Source organism: Cottoperca gobio, chromosome 6 (genome assembly GCF_900634415.1).
Source record: "Cottoperca gobio chromosome 6, fCotGob3.1, whole genome shotgun sequence".
NCBI classification, from domain to species: Eukaryota; Metazoa; Chordata; class Actinopteri; order Perciformes; family Bovichtidae; genus Cottoperca; species Cottoperca gobio.
The window spans coordinates 14,945,143-14,966,235 of NC_041360.1; the positions used below are offsets into that span (position 1 = coordinate 14,945,143).

The 21,093-nt window shown below is 40.5% G+C and overlaps 2 protein-coding genes across 2 annotated transcripts; both read left to right on the plus strand.

Annotated features, from left to right (window-relative positions):
• The first annotated feature begins 342 nt into the window (after nt 1-342).
• On the plus strand, nt 343-14,968 carry ano2a (anoctamin 2a). The gene is made up of 28 exons (XM_029433347.1): nt 343-349; nt 1,594-1,742; nt 1,897-2,202; nt 3,703-3,798; nt 4,028-4,200; nt 4,554-4,608; nt 4,712-4,763; nt 4,865-4,920; nt 5,143-5,190; nt 5,958-6,022; nt 6,251-6,385; nt 6,489-6,649; nt 7,398-7,480; nt 8,277-8,288; nt 8,897-8,971; nt 9,085-9,141; nt 9,638-9,712; nt 10,110-10,311; nt 10,550-10,661; nt 10,759-10,816; nt 10,918-11,018; nt 11,144-11,307; nt 11,406-11,558; nt 11,805-11,857; nt 12,325-12,503; nt 12,748-12,853; nt 13,472-14,048; nt 14,178-14,968. Exons 1-28 carry the CDS (start codon nt 343-345, stop codon nt 14,843-14,845), a joined length of 3,978 nt encoding a protein of 1,325 aa, XP_029289207.1. The 3' UTR covers nt 14,846-14,968.
• A 2,606-nt stretch (nt 14,969-17,574) lies between these two features.
• Nucleotides 17,575-20,514, plus strand: cers3b (ceramide synthase 3b). Its single transcript, XM_029434300.1, has 9 exons — nt 17,575-17,747; nt 17,890-18,007; nt 18,524-18,718; nt 18,809-18,859; nt 18,956-19,048; nt 19,218-19,346; nt 19,909-20,015; nt 20,099-20,252; nt 20,395-20,514. Exons 1-9 carry the CDS (start codon nt 17,575-17,577, stop codon nt 20,512-20,514), a joined length of 1,140 nt encoding a protein of 379 aa, XP_029290160.1.
• Nucleotides 20,515-21,093: the final 579 nt, after the last annotated feature.

The following is a 21,093-nucleotide window of genomic DNA, read 5'->3' on the forward strand; positions in this document are numbered from 1 at the left end:
CTCTGTGTTTGCCAACACATGGTAAACTCGGATTAACGGGGATGTGTGTGGACATGTAAAGGGATTGACGTTTGAAGCCATTTGTATGTGCATGCTGTTTGGTTGACTCTTGGTGTATTTGTACGTCTCTTATGTGTCTAAATAGGATTTAAGGTGTCAAATACTAAATGTGTGGCTTTCCTTTCTCACAACCTGATCACTTAAGTGACTCAGAACTGAAACTGTGAGATTACTAAGAGTGATGCCACTGCGCACATTAATATTTCAATTCAAATATGGCAGTATACATTTACACTACTATTGGTGAAACAAACTAACTTCAAAGAGCATTACCAGTAACACATGAGAGGTGTGAAATCTAAAGTAATAGGAACAATGTCAGTGTCACTGGTGGATTAATGGACAATCTGTGACAAACATGAGATGAACACAAAATGTGAAAGATGTGTCTCTATTTATATTTAAGAGGATTTGTAAGAAATCAGGTTTTACGTTTCATTGGGTGACAGGCGCATCCTTTGAATGACAGAAACTCAATCAAAACATTCAAACACAATGCTCTCTCCAAAATCCAATGAATGTCTTGCAAGTGCTGACAAATATGTCCAAGTTTTGTTGTCATCAAAACTATGCATACTGGTAACAATGTTATTATCTATTTAATTCTTTCTGAGCTCAGAACAGTTGAGAACGTGAGTGACACATTTTAGGAAGATTAACTTTGTTATTGTGTGAACTTTAAAACACTGTGGATTCAAACCTGAGGATGTGCATGTGCTTATTTTAGTGTGAGACTTATCTACTCCGTTTCCTCTTAACACTTCCGTCTTCCAAAGAATGAGACTAGGGACTAAATTACCCCAACAGATTGTAAACTGTGCCGCTTGGATTGCAGTGGGAGCTTAATCTGAGCCTACAGCTTCAATTGGGTAAAAAAGAGATGAGACAGCTTAACTTTGAATTACTCTGTGAGTCTTAAACAGCAACAACTGTGTGATTTTTCAAACACAATAAAATTGTTCTAAAGTGTATATCGCTGGCTCGGCATAATAAAACAATAAATAACCACCACAGGCCATTATCATAGCTTGGAAGAAACCCTGTTCATTCAAACACAATTGCATCTTATAGGCTAAAATAGTGATGCAAAACAATGAAAGGACAATTCTGCCACTAGAAAACATAATTATGAGTTAATAAATCTAAATTCTGAAAAAGAATAACGCTTAGTATTAGGAAAAACATTAGATTGTCCATTTTGTTCTCGAGTGGCATTGATGGGGTTACATGTTAACAGGAGTATTCTGTAAATGTTTTCAGACCCGGCGCTACTCTTTGCTTTTTTGTTTTGAGAACTATTAGATCATTTTACATTGAGCATTTTTAAACCAGGAATAAATTCACTCTTCACAACTGATAGACATACACTTGTAATAAGACATCGCTCCGCTTTAAAGGGTCACATACTCATGTGTGCCTTTGATAATAGAACTTTTTTTTTTCATTCACAAACTGATCTGCCAGGTCATCCCTATTTTGAATACTGAACTCTTGTTGTTTCTTTCATGTTCCAACAGTGATGAAACGGAAAAGAACGTTTGCCTGTCACCACAGAAATGAGTGAGTCGTCCATTCACTCAGTGAAGCTTGTGTCATTGGCCCAATCACTGTCCGAGCTCGGGCTTGAGGCCGCCAATGGAAGCCCCATCATCCCCCTTGACAATGACGAGCCCCCTCCTCCGGTACGGTCTTCTGAGATTGCAACATTCACATCCTGAAGCTTTAACATCCTCCAGCAATAGCATTACCTAATTGTCATGCTCTTACAGTGTAGTACTCCCTACTTGTAACCCTCCTCACTGACCCAATTAATTACCTATGTGTGCGTTTGTGTAGGAGTCCGGCATCGATCTAGGCCCTGGGCTTTTTTTCACCGATGGCAAGAGAAAAGTGGACTACGTCCTTTGCTACAAATACAAAAAAAGGCGGGCATCCAAGTCACGCCTTTCCATTGCATCCAATGGGAGTATACCAATTCAGATGTTGGCCCGCTGGGAAATGGAAGCAGAGTCTGCGGAGGCAGGTGCACCTGCAGGAGACGTGGAGGAGTCAAAGCTGTCCGAGGAGGAAAAGGCTGTAATGAGGGAGGAGTTTGAAGCGGGTCTACTGGAAGCTGGACTAGAGCTAGAGCGTGATAAAGAGGTGTGTATTTGATTTCACAGTGCTTTCACCATGATTGTTTTTCATCTACTGTACACTCCTATAGACATTTATGGGTCAGAGCCGTCCTTAAGTGATGTGACCACAAATCCTGTGATTGGACGGCTGCCAAACAGGTTGAGGATTGAGAAGAAGACTCAGCTTGTCTCTTGAAGCTGAAGGACATGTCTGCACTCTAGTTTAAAAGATAATTTATTCATTATTAGTTGTATATTATAGGATTATATAGTAATAATGCCCACAATAATAGCAATGAGAAGTGATGCATGTCTTGTATCATGTACAGTAGACATGTATAGTATGTGCAAGTGTGTTTGTTGTATTTCATACGAGTTTATGTGCTCACGTGTGTGTGTGTGTGTGTGTGTGTGTGTGTGTGTGTGTGTGTGTGTGTGTGTGTGTGTGTGTGTGTGCGCGAGTGTGTATGTGGTTGTGAGACGCTTGTGTGGTAAATCAGCTGCGGTTTTAGTTGAGGATTAAGAACGCTGACCATAAGTTTGAAGCCAAAGGCCAGATTATAGGGCCTTATTAAAGAGTGATCCACTGCTCTGAAGTGTGTGTACTGACACATGAATGCACCCAGGGGGAGATTGGTGGGTTTAATTTTGATTGAATGAGTAGAAGAGGACACTCAGTGGTCACTGTGTTCTGTATCAGTGTGTGTGTCTGTCTGCCTGTGGTTAAATACGATTAGGCTAACGTTTGAAGGATTCATTTGAATATTTAGTGTTGTGGATCATGGTGTGAATATGCTCCGTTGTGTTGTTTGTGTGGGCTACATGAAGGAGATAATCTACTCTGGTTTTACTCATGAATTTGCTATTTATTTTGTATAATTGTACTTCTCAGCCAAACTGTGGAAATAATCTTCTTCACAGTGGTAAAAATATGCATCTTTTAATTAGATGATTTCAGTAGTGCAGAGTTTTGTGCAGTGCAGAGTAGTGTGCAGAGTGCAGAGTAGTGTGAGTTTAATGCTACCACTGACAAATTGCTGGTCAATTGCCACAGCACATACAGCATTAGAGGTGTAGCAGGTTTGAGCCTGTGCAGTTGTAGCTGCCTTGTTGTAATTCAGTGGACCAGAAGCGAGGTGATAGCTTGCCACTTTTCACATGATCAAAATTGATAACTGGATACATTATGGTGGTTTTCATGTACCTATCCAACATTATCTGCACTCGTTTTCTATACTTTGGAGGATTTGGAGGTTTGGAGCTAGAAATAATGGGATTCCCTGCAAAACAGCCTAATTTAAACACAAAGTAACATACTTACAGGTTTAGGGAAGGCTCATCTGGCCTCAGGACAAGTAACAGCAAGGACAAAGGGACTGAAGAACACAGATACACAGTTGCTTATCTATAAAGGGGCATAATCCAATTCTAAAATGACATGTAGGCAGTGGTTGAATGCTTATCGTGATTTTTATTGTTCGAATTTAAATAAAATCTTTGTGTCAATGTGTGTGTTTATGTGCAGAGGGCTAAAGGCATAGGGTTTATTCGGCTGCACATCCCATGGCCAATACTCAGTCGAGAAGCGGAGCTTCAGAAGATCAAAGTTGCCGTGAAAAAGGTCAGCAGTCATTTACACACCCTGGGCTGTAAAAACATCTAGTTTTATGTTACATATTCTTTTACATTTGCAGAAGATTAAGATCACAATCCAATTTTAAGACGAAGGAGTTGTATATGTCAGAAAGCTGTTTACTGTGACATGAATAGAGATATGTGCAGTGTGCACAACATAGATTGACTGAGTAGATTTGATCAAACTGTTCTCTATGTATGTTTTCATCGAGCAGAAGTGTGAATTGCGGAAACGGATGGGAATTGCTGGTATCTGGGATTCCATTATGGCCAGAGTAAACACACCGTTTCAACCGGGCGTTCCTGACTGTGACATCCACAGAGACTCACAGACACGCGTCCACTTCAAAACCCTCAAACATCCTTTTATCCGAGACAAACTCCAACTGTGAGTACCTGGACTGTCACGCTCACATGCACACATGTAGTGGAATGGTATCAAAACACTAACCCATTTTAGGAGTCGCCCTTGGCTGGGGACACACATGCCTTTCAGTTTAGTCATGGTCAGTGATTTAGATAACATCCTAATATCTAAATCACCTGCAGGCTGTGTGCTTTCATCATCCTTATCATAACATAGTGGAGCTTTCACATAAATTGAATTTTTACTGTTTAGACTATTGAAATGCTCCTGGGACAACACGTTGACTGAATCATTTGATTTAACAAACATCAGTCTATGGTTAATATTGAACGCTCACATTACTGTCTGTGTCTGCTACTTGTCATTTCCTGCAGGTACGACATCAAGTCAACAGAAACCTTATTTGACAACGCAACACGCAGCAGAATAGTGAGTCTAAAAACAAATATCTTCTAATTTTATGTTACGAGGAATATTTTGTATATGTATTTGAGGTCGCACACAATTTGGACTTTGCTTTGTTTGTGTTTAGGTGGCTGAGATTATTTCACGCACTTCCTGCAGTCAAACTTGCCAAACCACTGGTGAGGTCTAACTTTTGCATTGGTTTTATTAATGTATGCAATCAGTCACAAAACTGAATGTGCCCGTGACACCGTGTTTTACTTCCTATTTGTTTCTTAAGGCATCAACTCATTATTGGCTAAGGGGGTGTACATCTCTGCCTTTCCTCTGCATGATGTGAGTATAACAGAAAAGGCCATTTGAAAGTATATTTGCGTGTGCTACATCTACTGTACGTAGAGGGATTTATTGTGTAATACAGGACAAAAAAACCCAATGGGAGATTAGAAAAATACTGTTCCAAACCATTAGTTGCATTTATGATTATGCATAAAATACGGGATACTGTTCGGCAGGGAGTCTCCACATTAAGAGCCGGTAACTTCTTTTCTTCTTTAGGGGTCGTTCACAAGGAGAGGAACGAAAGATCAGCGAAATGACAGACAGGTGAGTTGAGTGGCTTCTAATGGGTGTTTTCAAACTGCCCTACTACTAATATTGGTGGAATCATTGTAGATGTTACCCGTCACTCTTCTTAAGGCGGGAACAGTTATGAACATGACAACTGATGATGACTTTGTACAGATCTTGGAAAATAGGGCCGGTCCACATCATCAGTCGGTGCACAATCATTTTGTAGTACGTGGTTCAAATCTCTGGCATCACCGATGAGCCTCAGACCTGTCAGACCTTCCGCGAGTCACAAATACATACACGGCTGGCTTCTACAAACATAAATAATGTAATCAAAAGATTGTAAAAGGGGGACACTGATTTTACGCATCACATCTGTTTCCAGGTCTTGGGGAGTACTACTACATGTATAAAAAAAAGTTGTATATTTGTGGCTCCTGAGGGAGCTGTGTAAAATCTAATAAATCGCCTCAAGTGATGTAACTTGTAGTAAATGTGGAATAAAACAGACGATATCTCTGGTTCTGCAGCATCGCTTTTGATGCTTTTTTAGAAATGATCAGTGTCTGACAGTGTTATCGGAGTGCAAATGTGACATTTGATGAATTTGCTTGTTCTAATATTAGAACTGACAGTATTACGACAGTATTTTAATAACCCAAAATATATGTTGTTTGATTTGAAAACATTACATAGATACTACATGTCTTTATTCCAACATATGTATCCTGCAAAATATTATATTTAGCTGTCATTAACTTGTGTTTTACTCTTGTGTCGTGTGCTTGGATGTCCTTCAGCTCCTCCATGAAGAATGGGCTAACTATGGCGTCATGCATAAATACCAGCCCGTAGACCTAATCAGGTACGGAGCAGTTAGTGCAAACAAAAATATAAGTTGTAGCTGTAGTTTGAGGCTGTCATGTTCATTACAGCAACGTATACCAAAGTGTTGGACTGAACACAGGATTTAGCTTTTCATAGAGATGTACAGGTGGGGCTAAATATGTCAAACAATTCCTGGTGATGGTGCCAGAAATAAATAGCTATGCTGTTAATCAAATTAAACATAATTATGTTGATACATTTGCAGGAAATACTTTGGAGAGCAGATTGGGTTGTATTTTGCCTGGCTGGGTGTTTATACTCAGCTCCTCATCCCTCCCTCTCTATTGGGCATCTTTGTCTTCCTGTACGGCATATTCACTGTGGACACCAATGTGCCAAGGTAGGCCGATTAAAACACATTCTTTGAACTTCTGTATGCTTCTCAAAAGTACAGTATATTATCACCATACATGTGTTTATTTTATTCTCTTGGCGTTGATCAGCCAGGAGACATGTGATGACAACCTGAACATCACCATGTGTCCGCTGTGTGACGGAGTGTGCGACTACTGGCGCCTGAGTACGGTGTGCTCACTGGCCCGAGCGTCATACCTGTTTGACAATGGAGTAACTGTCCTCTTTGCCATTTTCATGTCTCTGTGGGGTAACTATACATTCAAACACACTTTACTGATCATGTCACGGCAGGTTTATTTCTGTAGACCAGCTCCTGGTGAACTGACAGGAGGAGTGACAGTGAGAGTATGCATGATTGGACACAGCACTATGAGAATCACTTGTTATAATCCCTGTATTTATGTCAACATCAAGCTGCTAACCTGCATGTAAATGTACTGTAGGCCAACTTGGAGGTGGCTCATGTTCTAGTGGAGTATATTTCTGTATTAAAGGTATACCTCACCCCTAAAAATTATTTGTATATCAATTACTCACCCCGTGTTATCTTGAATTTGTGATGAAAATTGCATGTGCATGTGCAAGTGTGAGACTGTTGTATGCAGAAGTGTTTTAAATAGTAAGCATACGCCTGGATTAATGACACTTGGTGTATTACACATTATGCACGAGTTGTGTGACAGTTGGAAACCGATGTAGTTTTGCTTTAGTTTTTAAACATGGCCCTCGTTTAATTTAATTCAACAAGAGTATTCTCTGTTTTTGGATTCTTCGTTCACCATGAAGGCATGCGAGAAAAATAATTGAATCACAATTCAAGGTTACACGTGGTGAGTAATTGATATACAAACCATCAGTTTGTGGGTGAAGTATTCCTATTTTATTCGATTTTTAAACCAAAACATTATTGCACACTTGTGTGGTCATACACATGTCAGGGTTTATTATTCTTTTAAAGCTAATGATAAATATTCCTTCTGTGTATCTTCTTGTAGCCGCCTGCTTCCTTGAGCACTGGAAAAGGCGACAGATGTGTCTGAAACATATGTGGGACCTGACGAGCTTGGAGGATGAGGAGGTAGAGTACTGTACTGTGCAGTAAACACACACTTACATTATTTTAGAATAGGCACAGTCAGAGCCTTTACAGCAGGGGTGTCAAACTCATTTTAGTTCAGCGGCCACATTCAGCACAATTTGGGCTGGACCAGTAAAATCACAGCATAATAAAATGAATGCACGTACATTCTGAAAATGTTCACATTTGATCATTTTACAAAACATTATGAACAACCTGAAATTTCTTAAGAAAAAAAGGAGCAATTTCAACAATATTGTACCTTCATTTATCATGTACACATGTGTGTTACAACTTACACATCACAGTGTATCTACAAAGGCACAAAACATTTAGTCACAGGTATCTGGAACAGTATTTTACTTTATGATCAAAACCCTCTGGCGGGCCGGTTTTGGCCCCCGGGCCGCATGTTTGCCACCCCTGCTTTACTGCTAGTCATTATAAGTACGAAAGTTCGTGTCCGTCTTTAAGTTGTGAGGTCAGCAAGGGTGAGAGTGTTAACTTTGTGGTCATGCATGGCAACAGTTGTAGTTTGACTTTGCAGATTATCATTTGTGTCAGAACATTAACCTTCCACCTAACCCACACATACGCATATACAGTGCACATGACCACCAATGCATTAACCTAACTCTTTGCCCTGTACATTGCTTTAATGGGATTGGTCTGTTCTCAAAGGAGTGTGCTTGCTGATGACACAGCAGAGCAGCAACGTAAACTCTCCCAGCCTCTCAGCCTAATACAAGTCTCTCTTTCTGTTTCTTTTATGTGTTTCTGTCTCTGCTGCCTGAAGGAGCGAGTCCAGGTGGGCAAGTTTCTATGCACATTAAATGTCGCCACAATCTGGTTTAAGAAGCTATATTATTTCCGTCTTTTATTTTAGACATTTTTAAGAATTGGCTATTTATTGGAATATTTATGAGCAGTTAAAAATCAGATAATCTAAATCTCAATATTCAAATATTATGTAGTTTCACAGTTTATAATTGTGGTTATACTGCAAATTGATTAGAGGACTCCATGTTTTTCTCTTCACTATACATTTGAGACATATATTCTGTTTAGTGTCTTCAAACGAGAAAGATTGTAAGGAACAACTTTTTATTTGTTTGGACAAAATAAACACCAATCAAAATGATTCTGATCCCTTTGAACATATCTGTATTTTTTTGTAAAAAAAAAAAGGACCCTGTCCCACCCCCTACGAGCTACCGAGGAACTTAAACTGCAAATGTCATGCAACAGCCATAAAAGACATTCAGAGAATATGGCTGTGTTTTTAGCTTTAGTCTAATTTGGGACCGTCAATTCTGTATCTGGTTGTAAAGTTGTAATATAAGGATGTTTGTAATCCCTTTCTGTACTTTGTGCTGCTGTCCCATGTGTTTGAACATGTGCATGTTTGTGCTGCAGGAGGAGCTGAGGCCTGAATATGAAGAAGCTCTCCAGGAGAAGAAAGCTAAGATTAAAGCACAGTCCAAGAAGAAGGTATTTTGTCCGAGTGTGTGTATGATGCAATTGTATGACTTGTAACACAAACTGGTTGAATTGAAAAGTTTTTACTGACAAAGGTTTCTCATTTTGTTTTTACTCTGTTGTAGTTGGCTCAAACTGGGGATGGCGTAGATGGAGAATCACACCAAATGCTGGCCTCGCAGGTATCACTGCACTGCTCTGTGTGATAGGACATTATGTAGACAGAGTTGTTAGAGAGAGAGGGCGGGGCTGTTACACTGAAGTGATTGACACTTGCTTCAGAACTACACAGATCTCGCTTCTTCAATTACATTACACTCCGTAAAGGTACAAAACATTCATCCCATACAAGCAAATATTACAGCCCGTCTAAGTTTTTCATCAAGAGTTATACAGACTAACTCTGTCTGTATGAGTTTATGTCGGTGCACAAAAAGGAAACCCCCTTCACCTACAGTGGGTGGTTGAGTCCAAAGCTGCTTACCTTCCTGAAATTAGCTCAGATTACTGATAGAGAGAGAAAAGGGAGGAGGGAGAGGAAGAAGGGGAGGGAATTTCTGTGTGTGTGTGTGTGTGTGTGTGTGTGTGTGTGTGTGTGTGTGTGTGTGTGTGTGTGTGTGTGTGTGTGTGTGTGTGTGTGTGTGTGTACCAAAGTAATGTGCATGTTTTTCTTGATAGCTTGAACCAGAGTCTCTGGACATTGAGGATCTCCTGTCAGGTTATCTCATCAACGTATCCACTTTACTACTACTGGTAATACATTTATACTCCTATGATCACTTTTTGTTATGAGGCTATTAGGCATCTTACATAAATCAGCATTGTTTTTTTTCTTCTGTTGTCATTATGTGTGTGAATTTATCTACATAAATTGTCTATTTATTGACGTCATTTCCTCAATGTTTTGCATATTATATCATTTTCTCATTATTTTCTCTAGTGAGTCAATATTAGTGACCCTAAATTATTGCTAGCAACATTTTTATTGTGTGAAACAATTCACTTTATTCTAGACATTAAAGGCCCTAATAAACAAATATAAAATGAACTAACAGAAAGATGAACCAAATATTAAAAATACACTATCATTATTAAGAATTGATGAAACAAAACAAATATTAGTCTAACTTTGTGTGTTGTGTGTGTTCAGATCTTCGCGACCTTCTCGGCAGTGTTTGGGGTGGTAGTTTATCGGGTCTGCATGTTGAGTGTGTGGTCCATGAACCCTGATCCTGAAGCCAAGGCCAGCGTGAGGATGACCGTCACCACCACAGGCATCATCCTGAACATGCTAGTCGTTCTGGTGTTGGAAGAGGTCTATGGAGCGATCGCTGTGTGGCTGACTGAACTGGGTATTGTGTTTAATGCTGTCACAAGTAAAGGGGTTAAATATGGAAGCCTCACGACTCACAATGTTAGTTCCCTCCTGTGTTTTGACTGAAGTAAATAGTAAAAAGATTTCAGCATGTAAGGCCATGTTACTGATTTAGGAAACACGAGTTTGGATGAAAGTCACTGTGATTAAAACATACGTCTGAGAGCAAGTGTGCCTAACATGATGATTTACATAATGTCTCTTCTTTCCAATAGAACTTCCTAAGACAAAGGAAGAGTTTGAAGAGAAGCTGATCTTTAAGTCTTTCTTCCTCAAGTCCATGAACGCCTTTGCACCTATTTTCTATGTGGCCTTCTTCAAGGGCAGGTGTGTGTCTCTTGTAACAACCGTACTTCTCTCACTTCTCATCATCGTCTTTTTTTTTTTACTCCTCATCATGTGACTTGGTCCTCTCTTCATACAGGTTTGCTGGGCGGCCTGGCGATTATGTTTACGTGTTTGGAGACTATCGCATGGAGGAGGTATGTTAAGCTACACACATAATGGTTATTGTTTATGTGTATGTATATGTACAGTAAATGTGCATCTGTGTCTTAAATAAATGTGGGTTTTTTTTCAACAGTGCGCTCCACCAGGCTGCCTCATCGAGTTGTGCATCCAGCTAAGCATGATCATGCTCGGAAAGCAGCTTATCCAAAACAATGTGTTTGAGGTTCTCATACCGTAAGTATATATACAGAATACATTTTACTTCTGCAAACATTTCTCGCAAAACGGCTTCATTTACAAGAAATCCAATCTTTGCTATCTTTGCTCTGACTCTCTCCTTTGTTGTTGTTGTTTTGCAGTAAGCTGAAAAAGATGTACAGAACAATACAGGAAGAAAAGGGAAAGAAGAGAGCAGCAGAGAATGAGGAGAATGACACAGAAGAGAAGAGACCAAAGCAACAATTTGACAAAGATTTTGCCCTTGAACCCTTTGAAGGCGTGACCCCAGAGTACATGGAAATGAGTGAGTCTCTTGCTCACTCTTTTATTCAGAGTCAATCACTACTGCAATCACACGATATAATCTTTGAACTATGTGTTTGTGTGTGTTAATATTAACAGTAATCCAGTATGGGTTCGTGTCTCTGTTCGTGGCCTCCTTCCCGCTGGCGCCAGCGTTCGCTCTGCTCAACAACGTCATTGAGATTCGCCTCGATGCTGCAAAGTTTGTCACTGAGATCCGACGACCTGATGCTGTGAGGTGTAAAGACATAGGTACAGGTCACACAAGAGCATGTCTACTCTGTCAGTTTCTGTCTGTGTGAATGTGACACAAGCTATCCTGGAAAAGTTTAATCACTTTCTTTTCCTTTACTCAACTTTCCTTTACCCCACTCTGCCTCTGTCTGTCTGTCTGTCGGTCTGTCTGTCTGTCTGTCTGTCTGTCTGTCTGTCTGTCACTTTTACACTAATACACACACATTTCCCTTTCCTCTCTTTTCATGCACATGCTTTCTCCAGGGATTTGGTACAACATTCTCTGTGGAATCAGCAAGTTCTCTGTCATTACCAATGTAAGTGTGTGTGAGTGTGTCTGTGTGTATGTCTACTGTGCCCATAACCTTTGACCTTTGGCAGAAAGTGTCTCACTAAAGGGATGTGCACAACAATTTACTTTAAGTCTTAAAGACCAGCATTTGAAAGTGAAAGGTTTTTGCTGTTGCCATATCTTTGTGAGACCTGGAAAAAATAAGTTTAGTTCAGTTTTTACATCATCAAGTTTTTATCTTTTAGTTTTCATTGCAAAACAGTAACTTTTTAAAGCAACATTATTTAGGATTCGATATTTTTTCATTCCCCTACAGTTTTAGACTGCAATTCACTCATACACCGCTGACAGCTGTGATGACATTAATGTAGTTGATGTAGTTAGATGATATTATTGATATTAGAATATATATTTGAATGTTTTAGCCTTTACCAGTGAATATGTATCATAAAGAAATATTGTCATTTTGTCACTCCGTGTTTGTCTTCTCAGGCGTTCGTCATCTCCTTCACGTCAGAGTTTGTTCCACGCATGGTTTACCAGTACATGTACAGTGTAAATGGCACCATGAATGGCTACACAGAGCACTCACTGTCCTACTTTAATGTCACCAACTTCCCACCGGGCAGTGAGCCCACCACCACCCTCATCACCGGAGTCTCTATGTGCAGGTCAGAGTGACTCTCTTATCCTTGACCTACCTGGATTTTCCTTTAAATCCTTGAGCCCAGAGGCTTAGCTCTTACTTTACCTACATTCCAAACTTGACTGGATTTTTCAGCAACTGTAAAATGTGGCGTTTATAGCAGGGGTTTTACTGAGGCAAATCTCTCTGATAATACTCAAAGATATTGACCATGCTTATGTATGTTAGCCTAGGTTTCTCCTTGCAAATACACTGTCTGTGTTTTCCAGGTATAAGGACTACAGAGACCCACCGTGGGACCCACATGCCTACACCTTCTCTAAACAGTACTGGTCTGTCCTGGCAGCAAAATTGGCATTCGTAATATTCTTCCAGGTATGAAAATGATTCGTCGTGTTTTTATTAATGTCTAAAAATTGGCCTCTGATCTCCAGGTCTTTCTTTCTCAACAGCAACACCATTGCAGCCATTAGATATGTTACTTTCCTAAAAGGCAGGTGTGCACATTATAGCCCATTATAGCTTTTATTTTTGCATCACTCATTCTTCACCATCTTTATTGCTGACACTTTTTTTTCTCCTCTTACTAATGCTGATACGTCAAATCTGCTCATACAGATTCCTAATCCGATGCTTTCTTTTTCCCAAATAAAATTGTTTTTCTGAAGTTAACCTCAGGCAAGGGATTGCTATGGTGCTAGTCTGAAGCCCGCCGTGACTGAATTAGTTGATCTGGATCAGCTTAAGATCAAAGATCAATGTCACTCAGATACCAAGAAGTTGGAGCGGTGCTTCCCTATAGGCTGGTGGATTGTGAGAGCTATTGACCCTCTTCTGCAGCTAATTAAACCTTCTAAACCTAAAAATATGTATTCTATAATAATGTCAAAAAGATGGATTATCATGTAACTAGAGCAGCATTAGCTCCAAACACACTCTTTCTATGTAATTACACATTGCAAGACAAATGTTTCCTTGTCTTTTCCCCGACAGAACTTTGCCATGTTCCTCAGCATGTTGGTGGCCTGGATGATCCCAGACGTACCGCGATCTCTGCGGGAACAGTTGAAGAAAGAGAATATGATGTTGATGGAGTTTCTGCTGACTCAAGACCAAGGAGCACGTGCCAAATCTCACTCCCCAAAACAATCAATCCCCTGCTTCCCTGCCAACATAGACATTGTGGTGGAGGCACCATTGGAAGAAATAGAGGAGAAGCAAGAGGAGGAGGAGGAAGAAAGGGCTGAGATCAATCTGGAGGAACCCAGAAGGAGCAGTGACAGTGATCCAGAGGTTGGAAAGTCATTCGAAGAAGTTGAAGAAAGTGGACAGGAAGAGCGAGGAAGGGAGGGAGAAGATCAGGGTGGAGAGGTAGAAGGGGAAGAAAAGGAAAAAGCTGGAGAAGCAAATAAAGAGGATGAAATAGGGGATAATGAGCAAGTGGGAGGAGAAGAAAAAGAGGAAGTAGAAGAAAAAAAAGAAGAAGAAAAGGAAGCTGAGGAGCCGGCTGTTGAGAATAAGGATTTTACTGTCGATCTGGACAAATTCATGATCGATCTGGGTCTGTTAGGTGAGAGGAGAAAACGTAATGTTTCTGTCAATTTCAATCTATTTTCAATACGTTTTATCATTTGTCATCTTTTCTGTAAAGCAGTTTTGTCTTGTTTGTGATTAATTTCTCAATGTTCTTGTCACGTAGATGAAGAGCCCTCATCGAGCACAGCTAGAGATACAGAGCTTCCCCGCTCAGAGTCCAAACAGGAACACCAGAAAGACCAGGAGCCTCCGTCACATCCATCATCTAAAAGAGGCTCATCCCAGAGTCTGAGGGGCTCCAGTGCAGAAATGACAACATCTGATATCGACACTAGGCTCTTCTCACTAATCAATCCTCCTCCAAGAGAGCAATTCTCAAGGGCGAAGGCCCGCTGCTCCACCCTGCCTTCTCGTCAAAAAGGGGCTGAGGCTTGTTACAGCCTGCCACGGCCCAGCCACTCCACCAGCCTCACGAGGTTCCAGCAGGCGGCCACATTTACTCCCCTGGTTCCACTGGGCTCTTCATTAAAAGCCTCATTAAACCAATTATCTCCCCCAGACACACCTGTGTCACCAGCATATCCACATCCTGCACAGTCCCCATCAGCTCAACAGCTCAAAGCCCCCAGTGAACTATTCACGCTGAAAGGCCCTCCGCCACAGCAGCCACGCTCCAGGGGCAAAGCCCGGTGCTCCACTCTCCCTCCACGACAACGAGTACCTGGTCCTGAGGAGCACTCCACCAAGCCTAGCCAGTCCACCAGTTTTACAAAGCTGGGGGACAGCATCCCCCCTTCCCCAAGTGAACTGAAGCGCAACTCGCCAGTATGAGGAGAGCTACAAGGAAAGGGACAAAGGGTAGCAGAGGGAGGGGGAGGACTATCCAGATTAGCCTCTCCCGTATGTGCCTGGAGCCTCATCCCTCCGTGTGTCCTCCGTATCTGCATACATAGTACCTGGGTTCTGAAGAGGGACCATCCAGAACAGCAGAGTGTTCTTTTTATCCTCTTAATCTTCATAGAGATATTTACCACTCAGTGGTGACTTTGACAAGGGGAGTGCTGGACAATTCAGAGAAAGACTGCTCTGAAACTCTCCCTGCCATACCCGAAAGCGAAACCACTGGAACTTTTACTCTTTCTATTCCTGATTTTTCATTGTTGTTTTTATTGTTGGTTTGTTTTCACAGCTCAATAGCCACTGCTCCTCTGTTATTTTCAGTCCCACACATGCAGCAGGGCTGTCTTGTAGACCAGAGGAAGATGGATATATATATATATATATATATATACAGCACACTAGTTTCAACACTTATGCTTGTAGATACTGTTTATTTTTAGAGGTTTTGATATATAAAAAAATTAAAATTATAATAAAAGAAGGAAACATTTTTGAGATCTGTTTTCTCTTCTTAATTCTCAAGGTCATGGGTTGTTTTATGTTGCATTTCAGCCTTGTTAACTTTGCCACAAGGGCTTTAATTTCTGACATGAAATGGGACAATTGGAAGTAATATATTTCTTGCAGTTTAATGGAAGAAATGACCCATATTCAGATTATATATGAGATGACAAAAAACATGACTTCTTTTCAGAGCTGGCAAGCTGAACAAAGTTGTTGACACGAGACTAGCAACAACACATTCATAACATGTCACTAGGAAATCCTAATTGGGAGATTGACAGTCTCAACACTGATAGACTTATTGTGTTGTCTCTGCTGCCCCCCTCTGGTGTGTGATGAACATACCAGAGGGGGGCAGTGATTCAGTGTCCTGCATTTTAATATGCATGCTGTGATGTGTTGTTTTACTTTCATATTCCTCTTAAAGCTGACATTTTCAAAGTTTCCCTCCAAAAGTATAAAAGAACACCTTCCAATTGTAATTAATTAGTGGAATTATTTCCCCATAGAAACTGATCAGGGAACACAGTTAATTATAACCATGGTTACTTGATTTTAATTGATATGTTTGACACAGGCAGCTATTTTATGCAGAGTGATGTTTCACTCTTTCTCTTTGTGTCTGTGAAAGATCCTTTTTCTCCTCTGTCTGTAACCTGCGCTGGCTCCTCCTTCCCTGCCCCACCACTGAATGGGGCCTTTGTGGGGGCTTCTCAGCATGCTTGCAGGTACACAAACTATCCCACACCTGAACGACTGCTGCAGTTTAACATTTACAACTGAAAATACAAAAAATGCTCGAAGGGCTTGTTTGGTGTGTCCAGCGCTGAGCTAACCTTACCTTAAAGGACAAGCTGCAACTTTAAGGGTGTGATCACAAGAGCAGACAGAGTGGAAAAGGAAGGATCACATTGTTTCTATCCAGGTGAGCTGAAAATCAACATGCCCACTGGAGCCTGTCGCCTCACACACAATGAAGTGCATCGTACAGATTAGGGAAAGCATTCACTCATGAGTAAATATCTTCAAAATAAATCTTTTGAAACTTTTTATGCTGTCTTTGAAGAAGGGCTCCACAAAAGCGGAAATAGGGAACCTATAGGATCTATATAGGGCTGTTATCTGATGTGGATAAGTGTGGTACATGAACTGTGTGAGTCACAGGCTGGCTACTCACAGACAGGTCCCTTTACGTCTCACAGTGGGCATAGTGAAGGTGAGTGTGTGTTTCAATGTGCATACATTAATGGATTTATTCTGTAAACATGCACCAAAGGACTGAATATGCAATCGCTTTGTAGGCATGAAACTGGAGATGTTCAGTGCAGGTTTAGATTTCACACAATATTTTACTTTATTGGACTTTGTGTGTCCATCTTCTGCCTCAGCTTCCCTCTCTTCGGCTGGTACTTGTCAAGACTAAACAGCCTGCAGGTACGTGCACTTGTTTTCCCATGCTGGCTTATTAACTAACATTGAGGTTCAGGGACACACTAATATGAATTATACTGTATCTCGCTGATTAAATCAGGGCATTACAGGAAATAATTATTTATTTGATTGTAGTTTTTTAACTGCTCAAATAATTTGTATCTACACTCTGTTATGGGCAGAGTCCACAAGAGGACACAATAACTTTACTTATCTCTAATCTCTTCCTCTTTGAATTGCTCCTCCTCACACTTCTTTATCTGTCTTGCCCTTTGATATCTATTGTAGTTCTCCATCTCCAAATTACTCACTTCCTTCATGGTTGCATGTCTACAGACTTTTTAAAACTGGTTTGACGTCTGCAGAATTACAGTGAATGCGCACTACTTTGGTTGCTGGACGTTGTTTTATACCATATTTAATTTAATTCCGAGTCTAAAAATCATATTATTGAGTCTTAAAATCAATCATTTTTAAAGGCAGATAAAAAGAAATCTACACATACGGCATAACTTCAGTTGTTTGTGTGAAGTGTCAAATCTAATTTCTTTTATATCAGTGAACTCTTGTTCTGTCTCGGAAACAATTAGACTCGGCTTACTTTTAGAATTGTACGTTTAAGAAAAATGTGATTACAAATCATGAATATGAAACAAAAATATTCATCATGGTTGTAACATTTGAATGTTTATTTTTCTTGACTGTATTCTGTGTTTCCAAGCAACATGTTGCAGACAGTCAGTGAGTGGCTGTGGTGGGAGCGTCTGTGGCTGCCAGCAAAAGTCTCCTGGTCTGATCTGGAGGACAGTGAAGGTCGTGTCTACGCCAAAGCCTCTCAACTCTACGCTGCTCTGCCCTGCGCCCTCTGCCTGCTCCTCGTTAGATACCTGTTTGAGAGGTGAGAATATGCAATCGTCTGGATTCAGAATAAATGGATTGGAAGATGGAAGTGTGGAAGCCATTCTTGCTTTGAAAGAAGAAAGCTGTGCTGTGCCAGATCATGTGTTACACTATACTGACACACATTTACTGTAATGCAGGTACCTGGCCACACCACTGGCTAATGTTTGGGGAGTCAGGGACAGTGTACGTCTCTCAGCAGAACCAAACTCCATCCTAGAAAACTACTTATGCAGCCAAGCACATGCTCCATCACAGGTATGTTAAAAGGGACCATTCAAGTGTTTTGTTGTTCACATACAGTAATCTCAATCAACCGTCTGAATATGTTAAAGAGCTTTTTAGGTACAGCATTCTGAGTGGTAGGAGAATGGTGGTTCTCTTGATGAGGAAACAAACGCTGCTCATCAGGGAGTAATATGTAAAGCTTGTTAGAGCTGCAACAATTAGGTCGACAGAAAAATTATCGGCAACTATTTTGTAAATCGATTTAGAAAGTTCTTGCAAAATTGGCAGAAATATATTCTATGTATTTGCTTTTCTTTATTGTATACTATATTAAAGTTTTTGGACTGACAAAACAGGACATTTTTAAGACGTCACCTTCGACTTTTTACCATTTTCTGACATTTTATAGATATAACCCTACAAAATAATTGGCAGATTAATCGATAATGAAAACAATCATTAGTTGCAGTCCTAATATAACTTAAGAGAGTGTGCGTACTAGGGAGGAAAGAGCGTACCGATTGCATTGTTCTTCTTGTGTCTCAGGCTGATGTGAGGTCTCTGTGTAAAAAGAACAGCTGGTCAGAAAAGAGAGTTCAAGTCTGGTTCAAGAGGAGGAGGAACCAGGAGCGTCCAGGGCTTCGCAAGAGGTTCTGCGAGCATGTGAACGTCCTTGTCTCTCTTCTTATCTCATGTCTGTCTGTGCTTCAGGGTTTTTCTCACACTCTGGCAGTTAACATGGTAGACGCACATGCATGAGCTTTTTTCAAAGCTATTCCCTATTCTCCAACTCCCTCACACTCCTCTCCATCTCTGTTTATGTTTTTGTAGAAACCTTGGCTTTATAATCTGAAAGAGGTTTGGGCAGGCTTCCCTAAACAGGTAGGTATTTTTGCCACGGCTATCAAGAGGGCTTGTACAATATTACAGTATGCTGTATAATAAAACTTTTTATGTGTGTGTTATGTGTCCATGCAGTCCATGCTGCCATCTCAGTACTATTATTACCTTTTGGAAATGGGCTTCTACCTTTCTCTGCTCCTCAGCCTCACATTTGATGTGAAACGGAAGGTAAGTGTGCTGATGTGTGCAGATGTATAAAATTACATTTTTAAAATATGTATATATATATATTTTTTTTAAACAAACCTGTATTTTCCCTTTGTGTTATAAAGATGGAATAAATGAGGGATATCTTTGTGTCATATTATGCACACACCTGTCATGTGTATGTGCGTAGGACTTCAAAGAGCAGGTGATTCATCACATAGCCACACTGACTCTTCTGAGTTTCTCCTGGATTTCAAACTACATCCGTATTGGAACCCTTGTGATGGCAGTTCATGACTCCGCTGACATACTGCTCGAGGTCAGCGCTGGTTTTTACATCACTGCAAATTAAAGTTAATCGACATAATACCTATTGCCTAAAACCTGTACTCAAGATGTCTGACTGATCACTGAAATCGCTGCAGGCAGGTCTGCTGATCCACCTGCACTGCCCGTCCATTCTGCATGAACATTGAGTTGACTTTGAACAGCGATAAACATGATGGTGGCTGCCTTGCCCTGCCATACATTTCTTGATATGTTCCCTTTCTCATGCTAGCTGCTCAAAAGTAAAATAATCCCATGTGGTAGCAATTAAGATGGCTAAAACAGCAGGAGGAGGTAAATAGTGTGTATGATACAGCAAATATCAAGACAATGTCACTATTAATATTATATTTTTCTTGAGACTTCACCAGAGAAGCAATACCAGCCTGTATTTGCATAGATAAAACAATGTTCGCTGTTATATAGGGATTATTGCATGTTTTACACTAAGTATCAATAACAAACACAGCTGCAGGGACTTTATGACAGAATGTGAACTATTCCTTATAAACAAAGAGGGGAACCTAATTGTTTTCCCTGTTTATAACTCACAGGGTGCAAAGGTATTCAACTACGCCAAGTGGCACCGGACTGCTAACACCATGTTTGTGGTGTTTACCGCTCTCTTTATGCTGACAAGACTTGTCATTTTTCCTTTCTGGTAAGTATGTGAAGTAGAAGGATGCAGGATGATGATCTTGGTGTCTTGTGTCAAAAAATATTATGTGTGTATGTCTCCTATAGGCTGATCCACTGTACATGGGTGTACCCACTGGAGGAGTCAGCTCCCTTCTTCGGTTACTACTTCTTCAATGTGATGTTATTGGTTCTTCAGATACTCCACCTCTATTGGGCTATTCTCATATCACAAATAGTTTACAAGTTTATCTTCAGCAAGGTGTGCTTACATATGTTTCTATGTGTATATTAATGTATGTGAAGGAAATAAATGTATGAAAACTATGCAAATTCTACAAGTTTAAGTCTTTCAATCACCTTCATGTTCTACCTCCTCTCTGTGACCCATCTTTATCTTACAGCTGGATGGCGACGACCGGAGCGATGAAGAGGAGGATGATTGTGAATCACCAAAGGAAAGAAACCACAAATTGAGTCACATAAATGGCTCTGGAGCCAGAGGCCGGGCCAATGGCCACTGACACGTATACAGACAGAGAGACAGAGACGGGGGAAAAGAAAAATGGACAGCAGCCACAGTGGACAGATTTAGTCTGGGTTGCAACAGTTAGAATCTTATTGCATATCAAAAAAGAGTAAATACACTTGAGCAAAGAGTATAATTTGCAAAGGAACTGTGAAGGATAACAGTCATACATAAACTGATTTTAAGCTTTGTGGTTTCTGGAATTCACTGAATTCAGAGCCTTTATCAACAACATATCTTATTCTACTCCTTATTAAATCATAGAGGAAGACTCCTTCAATATGTTGTTTTTGTATGTTGTTGAGAATAATAGTGATGATAATGAGAATTATGAAACCCCACATAAGTGTGTATTTGCTTCTATGTGTGGGTTTGGTGGGGCAAATTTGATCAATACAAAGCATAAGCACTACAGGGAAAGTTTTGAGACTGTGAGATACTGTTTGTGTTTAAAACTGTATTTGTGTCAGTACGTTTCAATGAGCTCGTCCTGCTCGCGTGGGAGGCAGAATGAGCAGAGAGATCTCACTGGCTCTGGATGTCAACCACTGTACCGGCACGCCCTCTCGCGACA